This window comes from Harpia harpyja, chromosome 19 (assembly GCF_026419915.1).
Source record: "Harpia harpyja isolate bHarHar1 chromosome 19, bHarHar1 primary haplotype, whole genome shotgun sequence".
Lineage (NCBI taxonomy): Eukaryota > Metazoa > Chordata > Aves > Accipitriformes > Accipitridae > Harpia > Harpia harpyja.
Window position 1 is genome coordinate 12,241,640 of NC_068958.1, and position 19,673 is coordinate 12,261,312.

The following is a 19,673-nucleotide window of genomic DNA, read 5'->3' on the forward strand; positions in this document are numbered from 1 at the left end:
TGTTAGGGGAAATAGAAGCAACAACATACTGGTTTTGGCTTGCTCCATGCTTACTGGGCATCTAAAGCTCCTCTACTCAGAGCCTATAGATACTCCAGTCCCTCACCGTGTATGCTACAAGCCTGTCAGTACTGCTCCTTACTTGGCCAAGGAGGGAGCACTGGCAGAGTTTTAGAAAGAGGCTGCTTGGAAAGCAGAAGTTTTTGAATGGCTGGACTGTCTCAGAAAAGCAAGTGGTTTTTCACAATATGTGGCGTCCAAAAAAAATTGCTGTTTTTAACGGGAACATGCGGACATCTGAACGTGCTCTAAGAACAACCAGTGTTCTCCTGCAGTCCACCACTGCAACCTCCCTTCCTCCCATGGGGAGCCAAAATTAAATTACTGGGACTGAAAGTCACTGTGAGATGGACGTGTCTGCTTCTGTCAGAAATGTGTCTTCATAGCTATGGTTCAGGGAGCTCTGCCTAGGATTATGAGAGGGCTTTGGAAGCAGCTTCCACTTGTGTCTTGCAAGGACATTTTATCTCAGTTCCTCCAAGGGGATGGTTGTGTTTTAGCAAACACAAGTGTGAGGCAGCTGTGCTTCTGAACTTCACGTGGGGCTGTGTCAGTGTCAGAACAAAGGCCTTGAGAATCTGTGTATATTAGGGCTGGGCATGCTCAAATAGTTACTGTGTGAATGCTGCTGGGAAGAGGAGGGACTGGGGCACACAGCCTGGTTTATTCTGTGGGGCTGAAATATGCTGAAGCAGTACGTTAAATACAGGAGGAAAACAAGGCCGTTTAAGAGGATTTAATTTCTGTTTTGTTTCTTCCCCTCCTTCTTCTATTCTGTGTTAGTTTTTAGTGTGGAAGGGGCCCCAGAAAACCGGGCAGGTAAGCCGAGATCCTTTGTGTGCTTTATTTCACAAACTTTTTCAAGAATTCAGCAGTTCAGGCACAGCAGGTCTGATTCTACGCTTGTAAGAGTCAAGGGAGTTTTGTCACTGATTGCAGTGGGAGAGGGAGCACCCTCTCTCCCTCCCCCAATGTCTACAGCCAGTAGGTTGATGCCCAGCCCTAGTAGATACCAGGCTTTTGTTGTACATACAATTGATCAGGCTTCTGAAAGTCAAAGAAGCAGGTGTCTCATGTCTTCGGTGATTTAGTGAATTGTTCAAGGCATAAATTAAATTATTTTATAAAATGGGTTGGGTTCTGATTTGTTGCTAGCTGTGCTGTTAGATGGTAGAAAGTCACTGGTCAGTATTTGTTAGCTGACTTGTTTGCAGACTGCATTATCGTGCCCACTGTCAGACAGTGTAACATCATTAGATAGGAGATGCACTGGAAGAAAATCAGAAAATATGGATCAGGCTTTGCAATGTGTTTGTTCAGTCTTTCTCTGTATTTTTTAAACATTATATACCTACAACGCATGTTACTGGGCTGGAAGTGGGGGTAATCCTGGGGCATCTGAGGAGAAGGAGGGACAAGTCAGACAGAGGGATCATTTGGTTTATAATTCCTGTCTTGAATTCTTGTTACAGATTGAAATGTCATTACAGATGCAGGAGCATTCAGTGCCCATGCAGCTGTAGAAGGAAAACCTGAGGGTGTTGTCAGCTCTCTTGCTGCTTCTGTTCTCTTGCAGACCCCTATGACCAGGCCGTCATAGCAGCAGATGAAGTGAAGGAGGAGGAGCCGGAACCGTTCCAGAAGATTGGTCCAAGTATGAGTTACTATACAGCTTCAAATGTGAAAGAGAAAGCACAAGGGTTTTAAATCTGGCATTAGCTGGAGTACCTCTAGGAAAACCAGAAAGCACTGTGTTACACAGACGTGTTGGGACCTTAAGGGTGCTGAAAGATATGTTTAGGTTCAAATGAACACCAAACACCAACAGTCCTGGCCCTAAGAAATGCAGCTTTGTGACATTTTCTGCTCAAGAGCTCTGCAAAGAGAAGACGAAAGAGGTTCAGGAGAAAAGCAAGCTGGCAGCAATTAGAGAGGGTCTTAAGGTGTATTGACAGAGTTGGCAGGTGATTGCATTCACATTGCCACTGTGGTGGGTTCATCAAACAGATCAGAGTGAAACAAAGAGAGGACCAGACTTTGCCAAAGCATTTCTCCGAATTCTTCGTTTTGGAAACAATTGATTAACCCTGGATTTTCCTTTGGCTTGCAGCTTGCTGTCAGTTCTGTGCTTCCCAGCACTGGCAGGAGTGGGAGGTGTCAGTGTGTGGTTGTGCTACTTCGTTATTTTAAGTACCCCCAAAGCAGGAGTTAGCACAATTACTACAGAAAAGCCCCTCCTCCTGCAACAGAAATCTACAATCCCAATATAAAAGTTCTGTAATTAAGACAAACTTGACAACATGTTTCCTAGTCTGACTGTTCCTGTTTTCCACCTATCACAGACTTGTCTATAACCAGAAGACAAAACTGTGTCATCTGTAATACAGACTTCAGAAATGGATTCTCTCCTTTGTTTTGCATACCTACTTGCTGCAATTTTGGGATAATCGCCTGTAGCTTGCTCAGTTCTACTGGACTTTTTATGCATGCTCCATCCTTCTGGACACCGGCTTTAACTGTTTCCTTTGTTGGGGAAAAGGATGTGAGAATTACAGGGCAGATAAGTTCCAAGTGCACAAGGAATATGCTCTAGTTTTTGTCACCTGGCCAGTTTCTGTGTAAAAAGTCGGGAAGTTGGTGATGGTGTGAGAGGGTCCTGCACTCCTTTCTGATCTTTGTATTTGTTTCATCTTCACAGAAACTGGCAATTACACCTGTGAATTCTGTGGCAAGCAGTACAAATACTACACTCCCTACCAAGAACATGTGGCACTGCATGCACCTATTAGTGAGTATCCTGCTGGAGTTCTATTTCATTACAGACTGTGATTTACAGTGGTTGGTGGTAAACACGAGGGTTGCAGGATAGAATACCATTCTTGTGGATCCTTCCACTGGACCTGTGGCACTGCAGCTGGCAGGACGTAGATCATGTGCTGACCAGGGCACTGTAAAGCTGAGCTGGAATCTCCTTTCAAAGGGACATTGTTACTCTTAGATCTGTAATGTCACTGAACTTTTACCAAAGTCCATGCAATTATATGTATGTTCCTTGGGTGTTTGATATTTTATTTTGTTGTGTAACTCTCCTAAATAAAACTGAACATACATGCTAGGGAAGAAGCATCTTTCTTACGAGCTTCTGAGAAATTATTTCAGACAGTGAGATAAAACTGGTTTTCAAAATCATGTAAATGACCTTGGCAGCTTGCTACTAAATCACAGGCAATAAAATATTTATTTCAGGAAGCTCGGGAAAAGGCAGTTCTCAGCATACTACACGACACTATGGTCTGCACTCCCCAGATAAAGGGGAGGTTTTAATGAGCAATTAAGTGTAATTCAGCACAGAATTTTAGTAAAATAGTTGAGAGAAATTCTTGCTACATGCTGGTTTTGGATCCTTTAAAAGTATGCAGAGAAGTTCTTTACACCTGCACTTCATGCTTCTTTCATAGCATTGCCCTGTGCTTTATTGCAATTTTAATGCTGTGAGCCAGCATGGTTGCTCTTTGCCTATGTCTGTCCAGCTGCCAGCGTTTTGGCTGATGATGAGGATGGATGAGCGGAGCTCATTAGCTTAGTGGGTTTCTTCAGCTGCTCATCCGCAGCCAGCAGAGGGAGTGCACACTCCTTCCTCACCAAATTCAGCTTTAGTTAGGTTTTTAAGTTATTATTATAAGGCAGCTTTGGTTTTAGACATGAATAGAAATAAATTTGGAACATAGTCCACCAGACTATCACTTTTAAGGTGGGTCAAGGCTTGGTGGCTCTTGACAGCTCCCATGCAGGTTCTCTGAAGCCTGGAGATGGACCAAGATTGTGGTAGAAGGTGTAGGGCATAAAATAACCTCTACCACCATCATCACAAAGTTAGTCTTATTATCTCCCATCTGCCTGAAGGAACCAACCCAGTGCTTATGATTGCACACATAACAGTAACTCCTAAACATCCCTGCACCCCCAAACTCTACCTCTTAATTCAGGTGTTTTCAGGTCCTCAGAAAAGCTGTTGGTGGTGATCAGCAGTAGGTCAATCTCCTAGTATAGATGGGCCCTCAGACACCAAGTCTTTGGTGTCTCTAGTCCACCCCTGTACAGATAGCTAGGGAGCAGTATGCTGTAAGGACTGCGCATTGAATCTCTGCTCAGCAATAGCAGATTCTTATCTTCCCAATACTTCCCATTTCAAGGGGATTTATCACTATGGATATCTCTCCACCCTCCCAACCATCTGTAGTAATAGGCTGCAGTTGCTGGTTCCAGTCCAAGCTCTCCAGCATAAGAGAAAAATGCAACTGTTCTTCTCTGAGAGGTATTTGCCTGAAGTGGGCCCTGCAGGTCTGACTGCAGATACAAATGGTCCACACAGATACTGCCCTTCTCCCTGTGCAGAGTGCAGCTGCAGGGTCCTGATGCCCAGTTTTTGACTACTGGAAGCCAGTTTTGGAGGAGGAGGAGGCACATCCTTTTGGATGCTGGGGTTGAAGCCATTCTTGCACCATGGTTTCTGCAGTAACCTTTGTGAAAGCAAAAGAAGCTGCCGCTGCTGCAGACTAGACCTGCAGTCACTGAGTTGTGCATATGGGTTTTCAGTCCTTTCAGCAAATATCTTTAACTATGAGGACACTTCAGATCAGATCAGGATAATATTTTCATAAGGTTTAACCCCCTCCCCATAAACTGTTCTCTTTCCTTTTTTTTTTTTTTTAACCTTTTTTCTTTTTCCTCTCCTAGCTCCCATGATGAGTAAGATTTATGATTTACAGGGACAAACCACTAACCCTGATGAGCTTACAGGAGAGGGCGTGATGAGCTCCCAAGGCAGGCTGGCCAGTACGTCCTCCCACCTTTCTACTGCTCATACTCTGCTCTTCCTATAAACCAAGGTCCTGTGAGGCAGCTGCAAACACATGTCTTTTGAAAAGCACAGCTGGCTTTTCTCAGGCCCTAGCAGTTAGAAGTAGTAAAGCTGAGACTGTGTTTTTACTCTGGTCTTGGTTCTTCTGGTTAAAGGCAAATGTTGAAAAATTAGCCATAGTGGGAGCAGGTAGGAAAACACTTCAGCATTACCAATTCAATTTTCTGGGTCTCTCTGTGTGAGTGCAAGCTTCCCTTCCGGAGCCTGTCTTTCTGGTTTTCTGTGATAATGGATAAAAATTCATTGAAAATGGGCTAAAACAAGGACTTATATCCTGCAGGGTCAACAGGACATTGCAGGATAATTTTTGGTCAGTGCTGCTGGATACCTGCTGTCTGGAAGAGAGCTCTGCTGTGGCGTTCCCTGGAATTGTTAATGCCAAATGTCTCCTTTGAAAGTTCCCTTTTATTAGTGAGGAGTAGGGGCTTTTTCATATGCTTAGAACTGGGCTATTCCTCTTTTAAAATACATATTCTTATGCTGTTTATGTCAGCCTGTTCACTCTTTCTAAGAAGGGTGTCAGAGGCTGTTTCCAAAAAAAGTGGATTGTAGGCACATTCATTGTCCCAGTTGTAGAAATGTCTCTGAATGGAGGTGCACAGGGGGAGGGTTCAGAGATTTTTCTGTCCACCAGGCTCTGTCTTCTCTGTAACATGGAACTTATTTAATGACGTTTGTGGGTTGCTGGGCTATTGTGATTGCTGTGCGGAGAAAACCTAGTGTGTTTGGGATGTGGACTAACTAGAAAAGCCACCAAGAGTGGGTTTTAGCTTGGTAAGTCCAGGCTCAGGAGTGTGCACTTACCTCATCCTCTTCTGGTAACTGCAGGTAAGGCAACAGACTCCCTGGTCATGGAAGTATGTGGTGAGAGCACTAAAATGTGCACAGCTATCCATGTCTATTGCTTCCAGGATGAAAATCTTAAGTGATGGCAGGGCCCTGAGTGCACTAAGAGGTCTTAATGGCCCTGACCAGCCTGAGCTGGTCCCTGCCTGAGCTACACCGTAGTATGTTGGTCTCCAGCTCAGTTGCAGACATGCCCATAGCTGGCTGTGGATGCCATTGGTCTGTACACCAACCTGTAGACTGACTTTCCAGCTTGACGTTAACCCTGTCTCATCACTCTGGATCTCCCTGAAGATCACTGGTATGTGTCTGGCCCTGGTTGACCTCACCAGAGGTGATCCTGCCACTGACCTCTGGCTTGACTTCCCAGCTTGACCATGGTCCTGTCTCATCGCCATGAACTTCCTGATGATCTGGACTCTTGGTTGAACCTGGCTCTCATCTCTGGTCCTGCCTTGCTCACCTCTCTTAGGGGCTGTGGGATGGGCCCCAGCTGTCGAAGACCCTGCCCTGCCAGCCCCGTGATCGTACTTGGCTCCATAGGGGACAGACAGACCGACATCCACCCTGACAACTGAGATGCTCAAGGAAGCCTCTGCTCAATTACTTTTCTTATTGTGAAGGACACTGGATACAATTTATTCATCAAAAGTGCTTAAACGCAGTGTTTCTTGAAGGCAGCTGCCATCGTGGCTTTTCCTCTTGGGGAAAGGGATCCTATTTGGTAGCATGTGTAGTTTCCACACAGGTCCTGCCTAACCAAGAAAAAAACAGATCCAGATTCCAGTTGGATGGTGTGTCTTTGCCTCCTCCATCTCAGTGAGTGAAATTTGTGAGTTCAGATGTTTTTCCTACTCTCTGATCCTCCAGTGCCTTAGCAACAGGCTCCACTGGCAATATTTGTATGTATGTATAAAGCAGCACGTTAAGAATTTGGTAGGTTTGAGCACAGGGTTTTTCCCGTGCAAACACCTGTTTCCAATAGCAGAGGTTTCCACTCAGCATCTTGATTTTCAGGCTATTGTTAAGGCATCACTTTCCATCGTATTCATTAAAGATAGGTTTTTCTCCAGAGATGATGGTATAATTCCATCTGAACCATCGGAATGGTTCCTTACTGATCCTGACGAGATCTTTCTGAAAAAATGTGATACACTAATTATTAGTCAGAATTTTTACCTGGAAAAAGCGAAGTTGCTGAGATAATCTGATCTCTGTTCTGTTGTGGTGCATCGTGGTAGCGTGTGGATTTATGTATCTTTCGAGGAGACATGTTAAAATGTCTGTGAGATTTTCTACTTACTGCTGCAGCTTGCCGTTCACAGGGCTTGAAGGTCTTACCAAAACCAGGAAAGCTGGAAGGGACCACTGTGATCTCTAGACTGACCGAAGTAGCACATGCTGTAGGATTGCCTTGATTTAATTACGTATATGTTTTAGAAGCATCTAATCTTGCTGTTAAGAGTGACAGAAAATACAGCAACCTATTAAGGTAATTATTTTGCTGAATTATTGCCCTCACTAATTTAAGACTCAGAATATCCAGCTGTAGCTTTCAGACACTGGGTCCTATTTATAACTTTGTCTGCTATGTGAAGGAGGACTAAGTTACGAAATTTCTGTCCTTTCTAGACCTTTGTATAGCCTGCTGTTAAGTCACTTCATACTGACTAACCTCCCAGTTAAGCCAAAGGAATGACTTGATCTTTCCATTGTAAGGTATGCTGTTCTTGTCTTTTATTTATCCTCTTGCCTTCTCATCTGAATATTCTCAAGTCTGTTAACGACCTTCATGAAGGGCATGCACCAGCACTGGGTCTAGTGAAGGAACTGAGAGCTGACATTGTCTTCCTGATCACCTCTGAAAGTGCCCTGATTGCATACCCAAAGAGTACCTCAGTCTTTTTAGCTACATCGTTGCCCTGGGAGTTCCTCTACAGCCATCATGACCAAGCGCGGCAATGAACAAGCTCTTTTTCCTGCTGCCGAGGCAGAGTCCTCCATCTTTTAAGTATCACCTGCATCATCTGTTCTCTTTAGCACACCATGTGCCATTCTGTGTGGCTGTAGCACAGTGCACTCAGTTTACGAAGTGGCTGGAGATCATTCACTGAGATTTACCCTCTACATTACTCCTCTCGTGCCCTCCCATCTCCAGTATGTCAGCTTCAACTGAGGCATCTCTCAGATGCTTTCTGAGAAAGTTTAAAAAAACTTCATAGCAGCAGCTACAGGACCTTATGTCCACAATGCTGTCTCCAGTCTTGCTATCTAGCTACGGATTTTGAGGCAGGAGGTTTTTGTAACCAATCAGCAGCTCGGTATTTTGATTTTTTGAAATATCTTGAACTTGGCCTTTTCGTCAGCCTGAGGCAGTGAGTTCCACAGTGAAGATGACTTTTCAAGAGCAGAATAGAGGAGCTATGTGATTGTCTCTACCTGTGTTGCTTAGTGTTCAGAGGGAATTTGTCATCTGATGAACTAAAGACTAACGCTTTTTTTTCAATGAATTATTAGCATCCTCCAGACTGCTAGAACTGATATTCTTTTGTCTGTCTTGCCTTGCTGGCTCAAACTCTGTCTCTGCCTAGTGTCAGATGGAGCAGCCTTCTCTCTGGGGTCTGAATTTGAAGACATACTTTTTGTTTAAGTTGGGAGGAAAAAGAAGTAATTTTGGAGGTCTTCATAGCATTGAGACTTTTTTCTTCAGATCTCAGAGAGCAGTGTCTGGACTGCAGAGGATTCGCAATGATGCTCTTTGTTTCTGAGACTGAATAGTTGGCTGATTGCTGCTTCTCTTGGTGTGGACGGGGAATAAAGCAGCAACTGGTGGGAATGGGCGTCATGAGAAACTAGATGACACCTAAGTGGGAAATTGTCATATCTGACTACATTTTTGCCAGCAGTGTGGCAACAACTGGAGGAAGATTATCCATGGAGACTGAAAGGAAGTATAGGAAGCAAAAGCAAGCCTCCTGCCTATTCAGCTGGCCAGAGACCAAGCAGAGGAGAAGTATCTTGACCTAAATTATGAGAAAACCTAGTGCAGAATCTCCTGCAGAAGTACGCTAACATTTACAGGAAATGTCATCTTGGATCTGTGTATTGGATCAAGTAAAACAAAAAACTGTTCCCTTTGGGTATCTCTTTGCAAGCCACTTTGAATGTACACATCCTCATTCTCCAGTGCTGCTGACTGCTGACAAGGAAAATGAGAGCAGTTCACATTCGAGGTCTATAATATCTCATGGGATTTTGGAAATGAGCATCCAGTCCTAGTCTGGGTGACTTTTCTCCTCACTGGTTTCAGAGTCAGGCTGTTGTGCTGCCATGGCAGTCTATGACGGAGAACTTCTCAATATGGATAAGTGTTTCTGAATTACACTATATGGGATGAACAGGTGCTAGTGTTGTCTGTCCAACTTTAGGCATCCTAAAATATCACTCTATAGAAATTACTGGTAGTGAGCTTCGGCTGTGGGTTATGCGAACCTTGTTTCTTAGTGCTTCTTTGTGGCAGATGGTTGGCATGGGACTTGGGCTTCAGGATCCATATCCAAATTTCCATGGAAGAAGCCACTGAGGAATGAAGAGGGTTGTTAGGTTGTTTCTCTATTTTTGTAATTGTTTTTTTAATCCATGTGGCCTAGACAAAGGGCTGTCCTCCTGAAGGTTTTTCATATGACTTTTGGCATTGAAAATTCCAGGTGATCCTCACTGTGCTTTGCAGAGACCAAAATGTGAATACATTCAAAGAGCATATCCCAGTAATACTCAGAATTTCTCCACATGTCACCAGTACTTGTCTGGAGATGGGGCCAAAAGGCCTTTCCTGACTTGCAGGATGAGAACACTGCCTCCTAATTCCCTTCCATTACCAACAGCCCCCTTTCCTTTGTATTTGGTTAATGAGACAAGGAGTGTAGCCAGAGATCTCTAGGATTTATGCAAGGCTCAGGTAACAAAGATGTAAACTTCTCCCTATTCAGAGTTCTGAGTATCACATTAGAAACCTGCTCTAAAAATGCAAACTCTTATATACACAGAAATGGAGGACAGAGTTACAGGTACACCCAGCCAAGCCATGGCAATCAAATAGTACTCCTGGATGGATGGGGTGATTCCTGCTGGAGGAGGAATGGGTTGGTCACATGGCAGTTAAAGGTGTGGAAGGGAACTAACAAGCTTAAAGAATCTGTCCCCTGGGGTGAGTGGGGAAAACAGTTTTGTTACATGGGATCGGTGGATCCACAGTTGCTGCAGGTCGCCATGCAAGGGATTCATGAGTATGGCTGTTAGAAAGCAACCCTCCCAGAAAGCACACAATCTGGGAGCTGACTGACTGTCCAGGCACTAGTTCTGAGTGTTCATATCCAGAGTTCTCTCGATCTCCACTCTTCGTGGCAGTGAAGACACAGGCGAGCCAATCCAGCAAAAAAACACCGGCTTCAATAAACCGATGTTCTACCCTCCTGCACCGCACCCCCTCCGGTGTCCCACCCGCATCCCAATCCCAGATGTTCCGCGCTCCAAATTCTGGATCCCCAGGAAGCAAGGCCATCACAGGTACCAATTGCCTTTCTACCATCAACTTTCTTAACTGCTTAGTGTCCAGTCCTGCCCTGGGTTGGCTTTTGACCCTTCCTGGAATCAGTCTGCTCCATTCATGACTGTCTTAGAAAAGCTACTCCAGAAGCAGTTGAGGGGATTAGATCCTTTGGCACATTATAAATAAAAATCTACATCAGCAGTAGGTCTTTATAACCTCTTCCCAGTGACAAGTTGAGTGTTTTTAAGCATCATGCTAACCACGAGGTACAAAAGACCCTGTTTCAAATCCTGGTGTCACAAACTGAGGAGAGCTTCCTGACAAGGATTGGTGTCATGGCTTGTCAGATATGGGGATTTTTGTTTGGTTTTCAGCTTTGTTTGGCATTTAGTGTTTGTTTCCCTCAAGGCGATATTTTCAGGGCTAGGCCTGTGCCTCAGGAAGTAAAATGGAGTACAGGTGTTTTCACAGTGCTCAGCTCCCCACAGGAACCACCGAGAGATAAGCTGGGCTCCAGCAGCAAAATTAATGGTACAGAACCATTACAGAGGTGTTAGAAGACTCAAGTTAAGATTGATCCTCCCATAGTCCCTGTTTCCTCCTTCCAAACAAGATCAAACCTTAAAAAAAAGAAAGGATAAAAAAAAAAAGCAAGCAAAGAGCACTGAAAAATAACTGTTAATAAATAGGATGTGTGAGACGTAGTGTTCATATGTCCAGGCAGCAGGGAAGAACTCTCTTAAATCTGTGGGATTGATAGATACATATTCCGTCTCAGTACAGAAGAACGGCTGGTTAATCAGCTGGTGTTTAAATGCCCCTGCAATGTCTGGCATGGACAGATGCCAAGTAGCAGAGGTGGCTGTGGTGGGAGAGGCCACAGGATGCTCAACAAGGATGCTTCTTGTTAGATAACACACACATCCGCAGCTACCAATATTGCAGTGAGTGACCTGTCTTCTTAAAGCTTGTGAGTCCTGAGATTCCATATTGTTATTGCACCCCTTAAACATTTATATGATTTTATTACTAATTTGAGGTCCATTCAGTTCAACTAAGTTAGGAGTTAAAGCTGAAAAACCTTTTTCATTGTTTACTTAAACTTGCAACAACTTCTTCCAGTTTCATGTCTCTCACAAAAGTGGAAAAACTGGGAGCCTTCCTGGGTCAGAGGCCAGATTCATCTGAGCAGTAACTGGGAGATGATTTTTGTAAAGGCACTTTTTTCCCCCCACTTCTCTAATCAAAAAGTATATCAGTACATTGGGTAAAAACTTTGAGCTGTTCTCTTCCTGTATGGAGGAGGGAATCGCACGATGCTTGAGCCTGGTAGATTGATCTTCAAGAAACTAATATTAGTCTGGAGGTCCCTACCCTGTCTATCTGGTGGCGTCATTTCCATGGTGTCTTTCAAGGCAGTGTCTTGTACAAATGCTATCTGCGCAGCTTCTTGAATTTCTGGTACAAATGCATTGATCGTAACACCTATCAGGAAGACGGTCTCCAGAAGGGATGCCTTCCAAGTGCTGTGGTTAGAGACGTTCCACGTGGGCCTGGATAATACCAGTGATGGTGGAGTACCGCTCCACTGACAGTGTTTGCACAGACGCTCAGTAGAGTGGCACTTACTTTGTCTCTACAGATAATTTTGCTTTGCATGCAAAAGGTTCAGGTTCAAGGGTGGGGGGAGAGAGAGAGAGACAACTTGCATCAGCTGCCCTCTCCTCTGTGGGAAGGACACAGTAAGACGAAGGAGATGCATTAAACTGGTTTTTTCTTGTTGCCAGACTTGGCAAGTTAAAAAAAAGGGTAGGGGATGAGGACAAAACTACCATGCAAATTTTTTCCAAATGTTTTTGGAGACTTCGAACTCACTTCCACTTGTGACATAAGCCAGGATTTGAACCTGGGTCTCTTGAGGGGGTAGGTTGGCCTAATCCATTTTGTCGTGGTCTCTTTTTCCCACTGTGCCATCTGATTTTCTAGTTACTTAAGGCCTCTCACTCCTAATACTTATCTGTCAAGGGGGGTGGACTAGATAATGTCTCCAGGTCCTTTTCAGCCCTGTTTTACATGATTCTGTTTTAACCGATTTGATTACCAAGTTTTCCTGTTCTGCATTTTAGAAAGAGTCAGGGATGTAGTAGATAGAGAATTTGAGAAGCCTGTTCAGGAGTTGGAAGCATCCACTAAGGATTGGCTGGACCAAAATTCATGGGCTGAGAGCTTCACGCAGTTCAGGTCTTTTCCAGCTACATCAGACATAAAGCCTGTGTGTCTGAGCCACGTTTCAGAACAGGGAGGCTGCGAGGCTGCAGGGAGCTGGGGCCTCTCTATGAAATTCATGACAGCAGTTCTGACCACTCCAGTGGTCTGCAGAAATACATAATGAAATAATGACCTGATAACAGTTTTCAGCAGTCCCTGTCACTCCTGAATGAAAGACTTCTGTCCCCCAGCTCCCTCCCTATACAATTTGCATGCTGCTGAGCCCAGCGGAGCCTTGCCAAGCCATGTTCACATGAACCCATTGGGTGACAGTGGACTCCATGAATCGAGTCCACGTATGGGAAGAGTGTATACAGCATAGACCATACACATTAGTTTGGCCAGTTCACCTTCCATTTTATTTATTTCTGGTTTATCCTTTGAGTCACTACAGTAAATACTTTTCCCCAGATATTGCAAACCTAGTTCAAGTGAGACAAGACCTCACACTATTTGTACTGTTGAACTTGAGCTAAGGGACACCAGCTTGAGAAGGATGGGAGGCATCTCAGCTGTGCTGTACAGTGACATTTCAGGACACTACAGCTACCGCCAGGGTCAGGAACCACCTCTGCACACTGGAGGAGTCCTCCCGTTACAGCTACTGGGAAGTTGCCCAGTGCTGTTGCTGAAGTGTGCGAAGCAAGTGAACTGACAAGAGCACCAGCTGCTGAGGAGCAGAGCCTACCTGTTTGGCCTTGGGGAGGGGTGCGGTAGAGAGTTCACTATTGGAAAGCACAGAGGGCCAGAAGATCTAGTGCAGCTTTTCCCGACATTGTGGGCAGTCTCTGAGGCAGCCTTTCAGTCCTCCACTTGAACATTTCAGGGAGAGTGTTTAGGAAGGGAATGCAGATTACTGGGAAGCACAGGGATAGCTGGTATAGTGCTTCTGTAGGTGGCTGGATTCTGTTGTGATGAGGACTCAAGTTCAATCTGCAGACCTGGTCACCCGTGCCAGAGGCTTTAAGGGCTGCTTATTGCCTTAAGGAAGAGTAAGATAAGGGTTGGGTTTTTTTGCAGGGGAGGAAGCCATGACCCTTCTGGTTCAGTCAGGACTGGTGTTCATGGGCTCCCTAAGAGCCAATCCAGGCCACCTCAGCCAGAAGGCATTCAAGAAAAATATCTACCTGTTATCCCTTCAATGAATATGGCCCATTTGCCTCCAAAATGAGGTATTTGACCTTTCTGCTGTATTCAGGGTATATGATTATGTGGCACAGGAGCATGTTGTCTTGCCTCCTGTCTGTGTGGTTCTGCAACCAGTGTTGACCAGTCACCATCCCTGCTTTGTTTTCCACCCAGCAGAAAGTGCTTTCAGCAGGAGAGTGGAAGGCAAAGCGCAAAACAACTTTGAAGAAACAAACAGCAATTCTCAGAACTCCAGTGGTAAGTGTGTTCACTCCCTCCTGCTGTTGCTTACTACATCCCTCTCCAGAGCAGGGATTCAGCTGTGATTGTTTATATATTTGGGGTGCCGCCTTTAAGCTTGCAGGCAGCTAGCCTTCCTGGGGTAGTGCCCTCTTCTCACTCCTCCCCAGGTTCATGGCACTCCAAGCCTGTAAAAAAGGTGATATGGGGATCCTGCTCCCAAGGTCCAGGTACTTCAGCATAATTTTTAGAGTGGGGAGCAAAGATGCAGAGAAAGGGGAATATGGATGGAGGTAAAGCAGTACTCATTCTTTGTCTGTGCATCAGTGAAGTCCTTGTGAAGCAAAGCCATTTGCAACAAGCAAGAGAAGTTTAAGGACTATGAATAGAACAGCAGTTTGCATATTACAGGGATGCTAAATGTGGTGCTTTATTTACATGTCACTGTAACCAGAGTCCAGCTGTTTGTGAGTTCACTACATGGACGTCACAGCATACCAGATGTGTAGATGTGGGAGCAAAATTCATGTGCTAGAAGGAATTAAAATTTACTCCACTTCTGGAGTTTCCTTTGAGTTTTAAGTCCAAGTGGTAGTAACTAAAATAACCACTGGCCTAGACAATTTTGTTTAGCTACACCATTTATAGAGTTTTCTTTACAAAATTTTTATCCTGCCAATGTATCCCCCTGCCTTCAAGTGGGACACTGCCATTCTCTTATGCTCCCTAATTGGAGCATAACAGACAAACCAGATGAAATGTAGTTTCAGCATCTTGATGCAGGGATAAACAACATGCCAGCAGAAAAGGCTGGCCTCCCTCCATTCCCCATTCAAGAGTACAAAATGTGGTGTTTGCAACGCTGCTAGCTGGAAGGAACAGGTAAGGGAAGGGGTTTCTCCCTGGAGCAGGTTACACAGCATCTGTTGTGGGGGTTTATGTCTACCTCTGAAGCAAATAAGGGGCTTTCTGGAACCATGTTGAAAAGGAATGAAGTGATGTTGGAAAACCATTGTACAGTAGCAGAGTGGGTGATAGTGAATGGGAAGAAAGTTGTTACTAAAATACTGCATATTATGTTTTGGGAAAAAATCCTGTACTAATCCAAGCATTCACCACAATTACAGCTGTTCATTCGGGGACAGAAAAACCTAAAGAAAAGAGGTGTAAGCAGAACCCATCAGGTGAGCTTGTCTCTGTGTTTCAGGCCCTTGTACTCTTTAGTCCTGTTCCACATGGGTAGCAGCAGTCAGGAGTCCTTAGGGGCTGGCCAAGTCTGTCTTCAGTCAGCCCAGCCAGGCTGTTAGACGTGACACAGAACAGCATAGTTCACTGACTGCCAAGAGTTACCAGCCTGACTTGCTGCTCTGAAAGGGGCCACTTGCCTCTCAGCAGGTCTGCTCCTCATGTCTTGTCTTCTGTGGGTAGTATGAGTGGTTTGTCTGAAGGGTTTCAAAGCCTTTAAGTGCACGTCTTTAAATGCCACTATACCATTTGGGCTCCTGACTCCTCTGGGGCCCTTTGAAAGCAGCAGCCTTAGATTGTTCCTTTTTTATTCCTGTCAAGCCCTGTATAGCTTACAGAGGAAGGACAGAATTATCTTCTTTCATATCAAACAGTTTGTCCCTAAAGCCAAGAAAGCTGCATTGTAAAACCTGGCTGCAAACCTCCTCTTGTTAAGTTTTGCAGGAGGGGAAATGAACCTGTAGCATGGGAGGGGGCACAGGAACCACTGAGAAGAAGCACACACAAAGAAAGAGTGGCTGTATTGAATAGTCCAAGACTTTAGTTCTGTCTGAACTGCTATTAAATACTGACCCATTGTTGCTGTGACACATCTCACAGATTCTGCCTGCCATCTCCTTGTACCAGCTCACATCACACTCATCCTTCTGAATCTGTTTCTATCTGAACTGCAACATTTAAAGCACATGAGTAAAAGTTTACAATACAAATCAAAACAAAGCCAGAAATTCTTACAAATTGAGTAGTGAGTTTCATATGATTTGCTCGTCTTATTTCATCATAAGAAGTGTTTCTGTCTGCACCACGTGTATGGTCAGTTTATTTTAGTGGCTTAGTCTAGGGTCTGGCAGGCTGCCGAGGAATTGCAAGGTGCTCACCTAAACTTTTGTTTGAGCCAGGAAACCTGAGGAACTTGAGTGAGCTGCTCAGGACTGGTTTGAGGGGAGTTGGACTCTGGTTGGAAGCAGTTATTTTCTGCATTAAGCAGCTGACACACTCCTCAAAGCCAGACTGGTGCATGGGGATGTATAAACTTCTTCCCTTTTCCCCCTTCCCTTATCTATCCTGCATCCCTCTTTTCTTCCCCAGCCCTGTTTTCCCCCCTTGACTCCATCTTTGTGCTGCTTCCTGTATGTCCCATTCAGTGCTCTTTTCCAGCTCTTGCACCAAGCCATTTCTTACTCTTATTTCTTCATGCTCTCAGGAGTCAGTCTAAATGTTCTCACTGATAGCAGCCTGAGTGAGCATCACCATGTCATACTATGAATGGCACTGGTGATTAGAGAGGCCATGGAAAGCTCTGCAGGCATCTGCGTGCTTGGGTGTCCAAGCAGGGCTCTTAGTAACTTTCTTTTTGAAGAGCTGACTTGTCCTTACCTCCCCATTTTCCTTCTTTCCATGGCTGTGTTTCAGTAGGTGGGACAAACTCTGTGAGGCTCAGTATTCACATGTGTGATGTGAACTCTTGGGAGTAATTCTGGCATTGTTGGCTTGTCCTCTCTTGTGCTCCAGCCAGCAGATTTCGCACAGGCAGGGAAGCAGCTGGTGGTAACGTCGTTGAGAATGACAGAAGGACAGACACTTCCATCCTCCCCACTCCCATCTGCTGCTTATCACCAAACTCCTGCTGCTGTAAAGAATAGTCCCCAGGTTTGGAAGGTAAATGTAGGTCCCAGTTGAGCAGTCTGAGGACTCTCAGCATTGTTAAATGCTTGATTCCCTGTACCACTTGCTCTTTGTGGACGTGAGGCTTGTGTTACAGGCTCAGTTATAGGGATATCAAACAAAGCAGCAGGATTTTTTTAGGTCACCCAGCAGGGTACATTATGCTTTTTCACTGTGCCACCACCCTGACTTGCAGTGCCACAGACCACTTCATGTCTGGAGTGAGGGGGAGGACAAGCAGAGCAGGAAGGTCAGCAACTGAAACCACCTAAAATACACTTGGACGCAATGCTGTAGGGAGTCCTAAGTGGGAATAAGACAACTAGAATGGAAAATGTTGGATTTCAGATGTCTCTTCCCTATGCACAGCCCCAATCCTTGTCATAGTGAATGCAGGTACCTGGTATCCTTATCTGAGTAACCTGGCATCTTACTGCCCATAAAACAGTTCCTGTTCTGCATGGCAAATGCTACTTTGTGGTTGCGTTTGAGTCCCATCTACTAGCAGAAGGTCTGTCTCCCAGCAGGGCATGATGGAGCCACAGAGTGGATGGAGGAGGACTGTTTAGTTGCAGTCCACCTCATGATTGGGAGAATGTCCTTTGTATTAATGGCAAAGAGTCTCCACAGCCCCTTAAACTTGCTTTTTGATGAAACCTGAAAGTTTCACAGTGCTTTAAAAATAGTATCTGGTAAAATGTGCAGATTGCTTCCTTGTGACGCTTCTGGAGCACAGGCAGCCAACGCAGAGGTCCCAAGTCGCGTGAAGCTTGTGATTATTCACTGCTGAACTAAGCAAAGTCCAGAAAACAATCCCAGGACCTGATCCCAAAAGATGGAATTGGCTCATTGCGATGCATAAGCTGTTCATCATCTTAAGATGCTGTAAAGCTGCTTTCAAGAAAACATTCCTTGGTGGTGGTCGTCATTTTGCTGAGTCTTGACATGTGCAGGGGTTTTCTGTACTAAATTCTCAAGATGCCAACCAATATTTGAAGGCCAGCTTGTGAAATACTCTTCTTGCAAAAGCTAGTGATTATCAGCCTGAGCATGGGAAGGAAAAAGCCCCAGAAAGGGGCAAATATGTGTATTGTGTTCAATAGTGAAGGCTTGCTGCCTTCCTCTTCCACCATGCGCAGCTGGAGTGGGTAGAGCAGCATTTGACTGGGAGTCTGCAGACTTGGTCCTGCAGTGATGTAGTGTGTAACCACACATTACTTCCCAAGCTTTTGGATTTCTCCGTTGTCTCACTTTTTGTATGACTTCAGAAAGTCTCAGGGGCAACAACCATCTCTAACTTAGTGTTTAAAGCATAATCCAGCCTTGATCTGTTGTTTTGGACACCATGGATGACTCCTTAGTAAAATGAAGAATTTGGGGTTACACCACCTGTAGGTTAAGAGGGATGAAGGAAATTGTGAGACTTCAAGAAGAAAAAAAAAACAAAGCAAAAAAAAAATTCTTTAGTTTAGATACCTTAAAATACAGCCATCAGAAGGAAAAAACTAATTTAAATTGACAGTACTTGTTGATGTCTAAACTTGCTAGACATTATGAATTTGAAAGAGACAACATTTAAAATTGTGTAGGGAATTGGGAAATATTTTTAACTTTCAGGGTTGATTTAAGCTGTATAAATATGTCTCAATTTCATCTGCTGCATTAGGTAACTATTACTGTCATAAGTTCCAGTGGAACAAATTTTAGCATTTACAATTTTTAAAATATCACTGCTTTTCATTCATATTTACACAGGGAAGCTTTTCTTTCCAGCAGTGTTTATTTCAGACTGGGTAAAGGGACAAGGGAAATATCTTCTTTTTTGAATCAGTTCATGCCAAGCTGAGGTGAGATCAAGACCAAAAAAAAGTTAATTTCCTCCTTTTGATTTAGAAGTAAAAATTTTTGGAAAAGCCTGAGAAGTGCTGGTTGTCAAAATTTAAAGGACATAGGACCAAATTTTAAACATGTGCTTAGTGGGATTTTCAGAAATGACAGACTTATTAGTCTGTCATTTCCTGATCTTATATGCTATATTTCTTTTTAGTGAATCAGTTCTAAGTGCAAAAAATTTTTCAGTACTGCACTTTATTTTCCTATGTATGCAGCACACTTAAGGTAGTTATATTTAGCTAGTGAAAATGTACATAAGCAGCATCCTACAATGTATTATGGTTCCTAATTCCCATCCAGTTGTAGCATGGAGCTATTTCAAACAGATAATTAGAAATATCTCATTCACCACTTGCCATGTAAAACCAGTATTTTTACTGTGTATTAAACAGGGTCTCTTAAACAGAAATATGTAGTATGTCTTTCTGGCTTAGCAACGGAGCAGAACTAACCTTTAGTATTAGGGAAAGCAGCAGAAAGGCAGAGTGCAAATCAGTGTTAAACTCGTGATTTAAATCTCTTCTGAACCTTTGTTCGGTGGTGATGGGAGCAGATACGATGTCTGCTTGAGTCCCCCATAAAACTTGTGTTGCAGGAACAGTAGTTCCGTTCCTACTCTTGTCCTTATAATGCTAGGTCCCCTAGTGCACCTGAATGGAAGGCCAGACTAAGACAGTCAGCAGTGGCTACTGCCAAACTTATATCCAAAAAAGCTTTTTTGCACTGAAAGTGCAGGTGGTCATGGTGCGCGTATGGGAGGAGTCAGCTACATGTGTTTTAAACACTGGGATCTTCCTTATTCTCTGTTGTTGGCCATACATCCTCTTCTACTCTTTCTCTGTAGTCCAGTGACCATAT

General features: G+C 44.2%; 1 protein-coding gene across 9 annotated transcripts in view; it reads left to right on the plus strand.

Annotated features, from left to right (window-relative positions):
- The window catches only part of ZNF618 (zinc finger protein 618), a 164,564-nt gene that overhangs the window by 118,863 nt on the left and 26,028 nt on the right, over positions 1 to 19,673 (plus strand). For 8 of the 9 annotated variants that reach the window (XM_052815643.1, XM_052815644.1, XM_052815645.1 and 5 more), the window contains 6 exons: positions 844 to 879; positions 1,637 to 1,714; positions 2,759 to 2,848; positions 10,205 to 10,393; positions 13,947 to 14,030; positions 15,140 to 15,196. In XM_052815643.1, coding sequence (XP_052671603.1) covers positions 844 to 879; positions 1,637 to 1,714; positions 2,759 to 2,848; positions 10,205 to 10,393; positions 13,947 to 14,030; positions 15,140 to 15,196 — 534 coding nt within the window. The remainder of the gene's footprint in view (positions 1 to 843; positions 880 to 1,636; positions 1,715 to 2,758; positions 2,849 to 10,204; positions 10,394 to 13,946; positions 14,031 to 15,139; positions 15,197 to 19,673) is intronic. The other variant, XM_052815649.1, reaches the window with a different exon arrangement.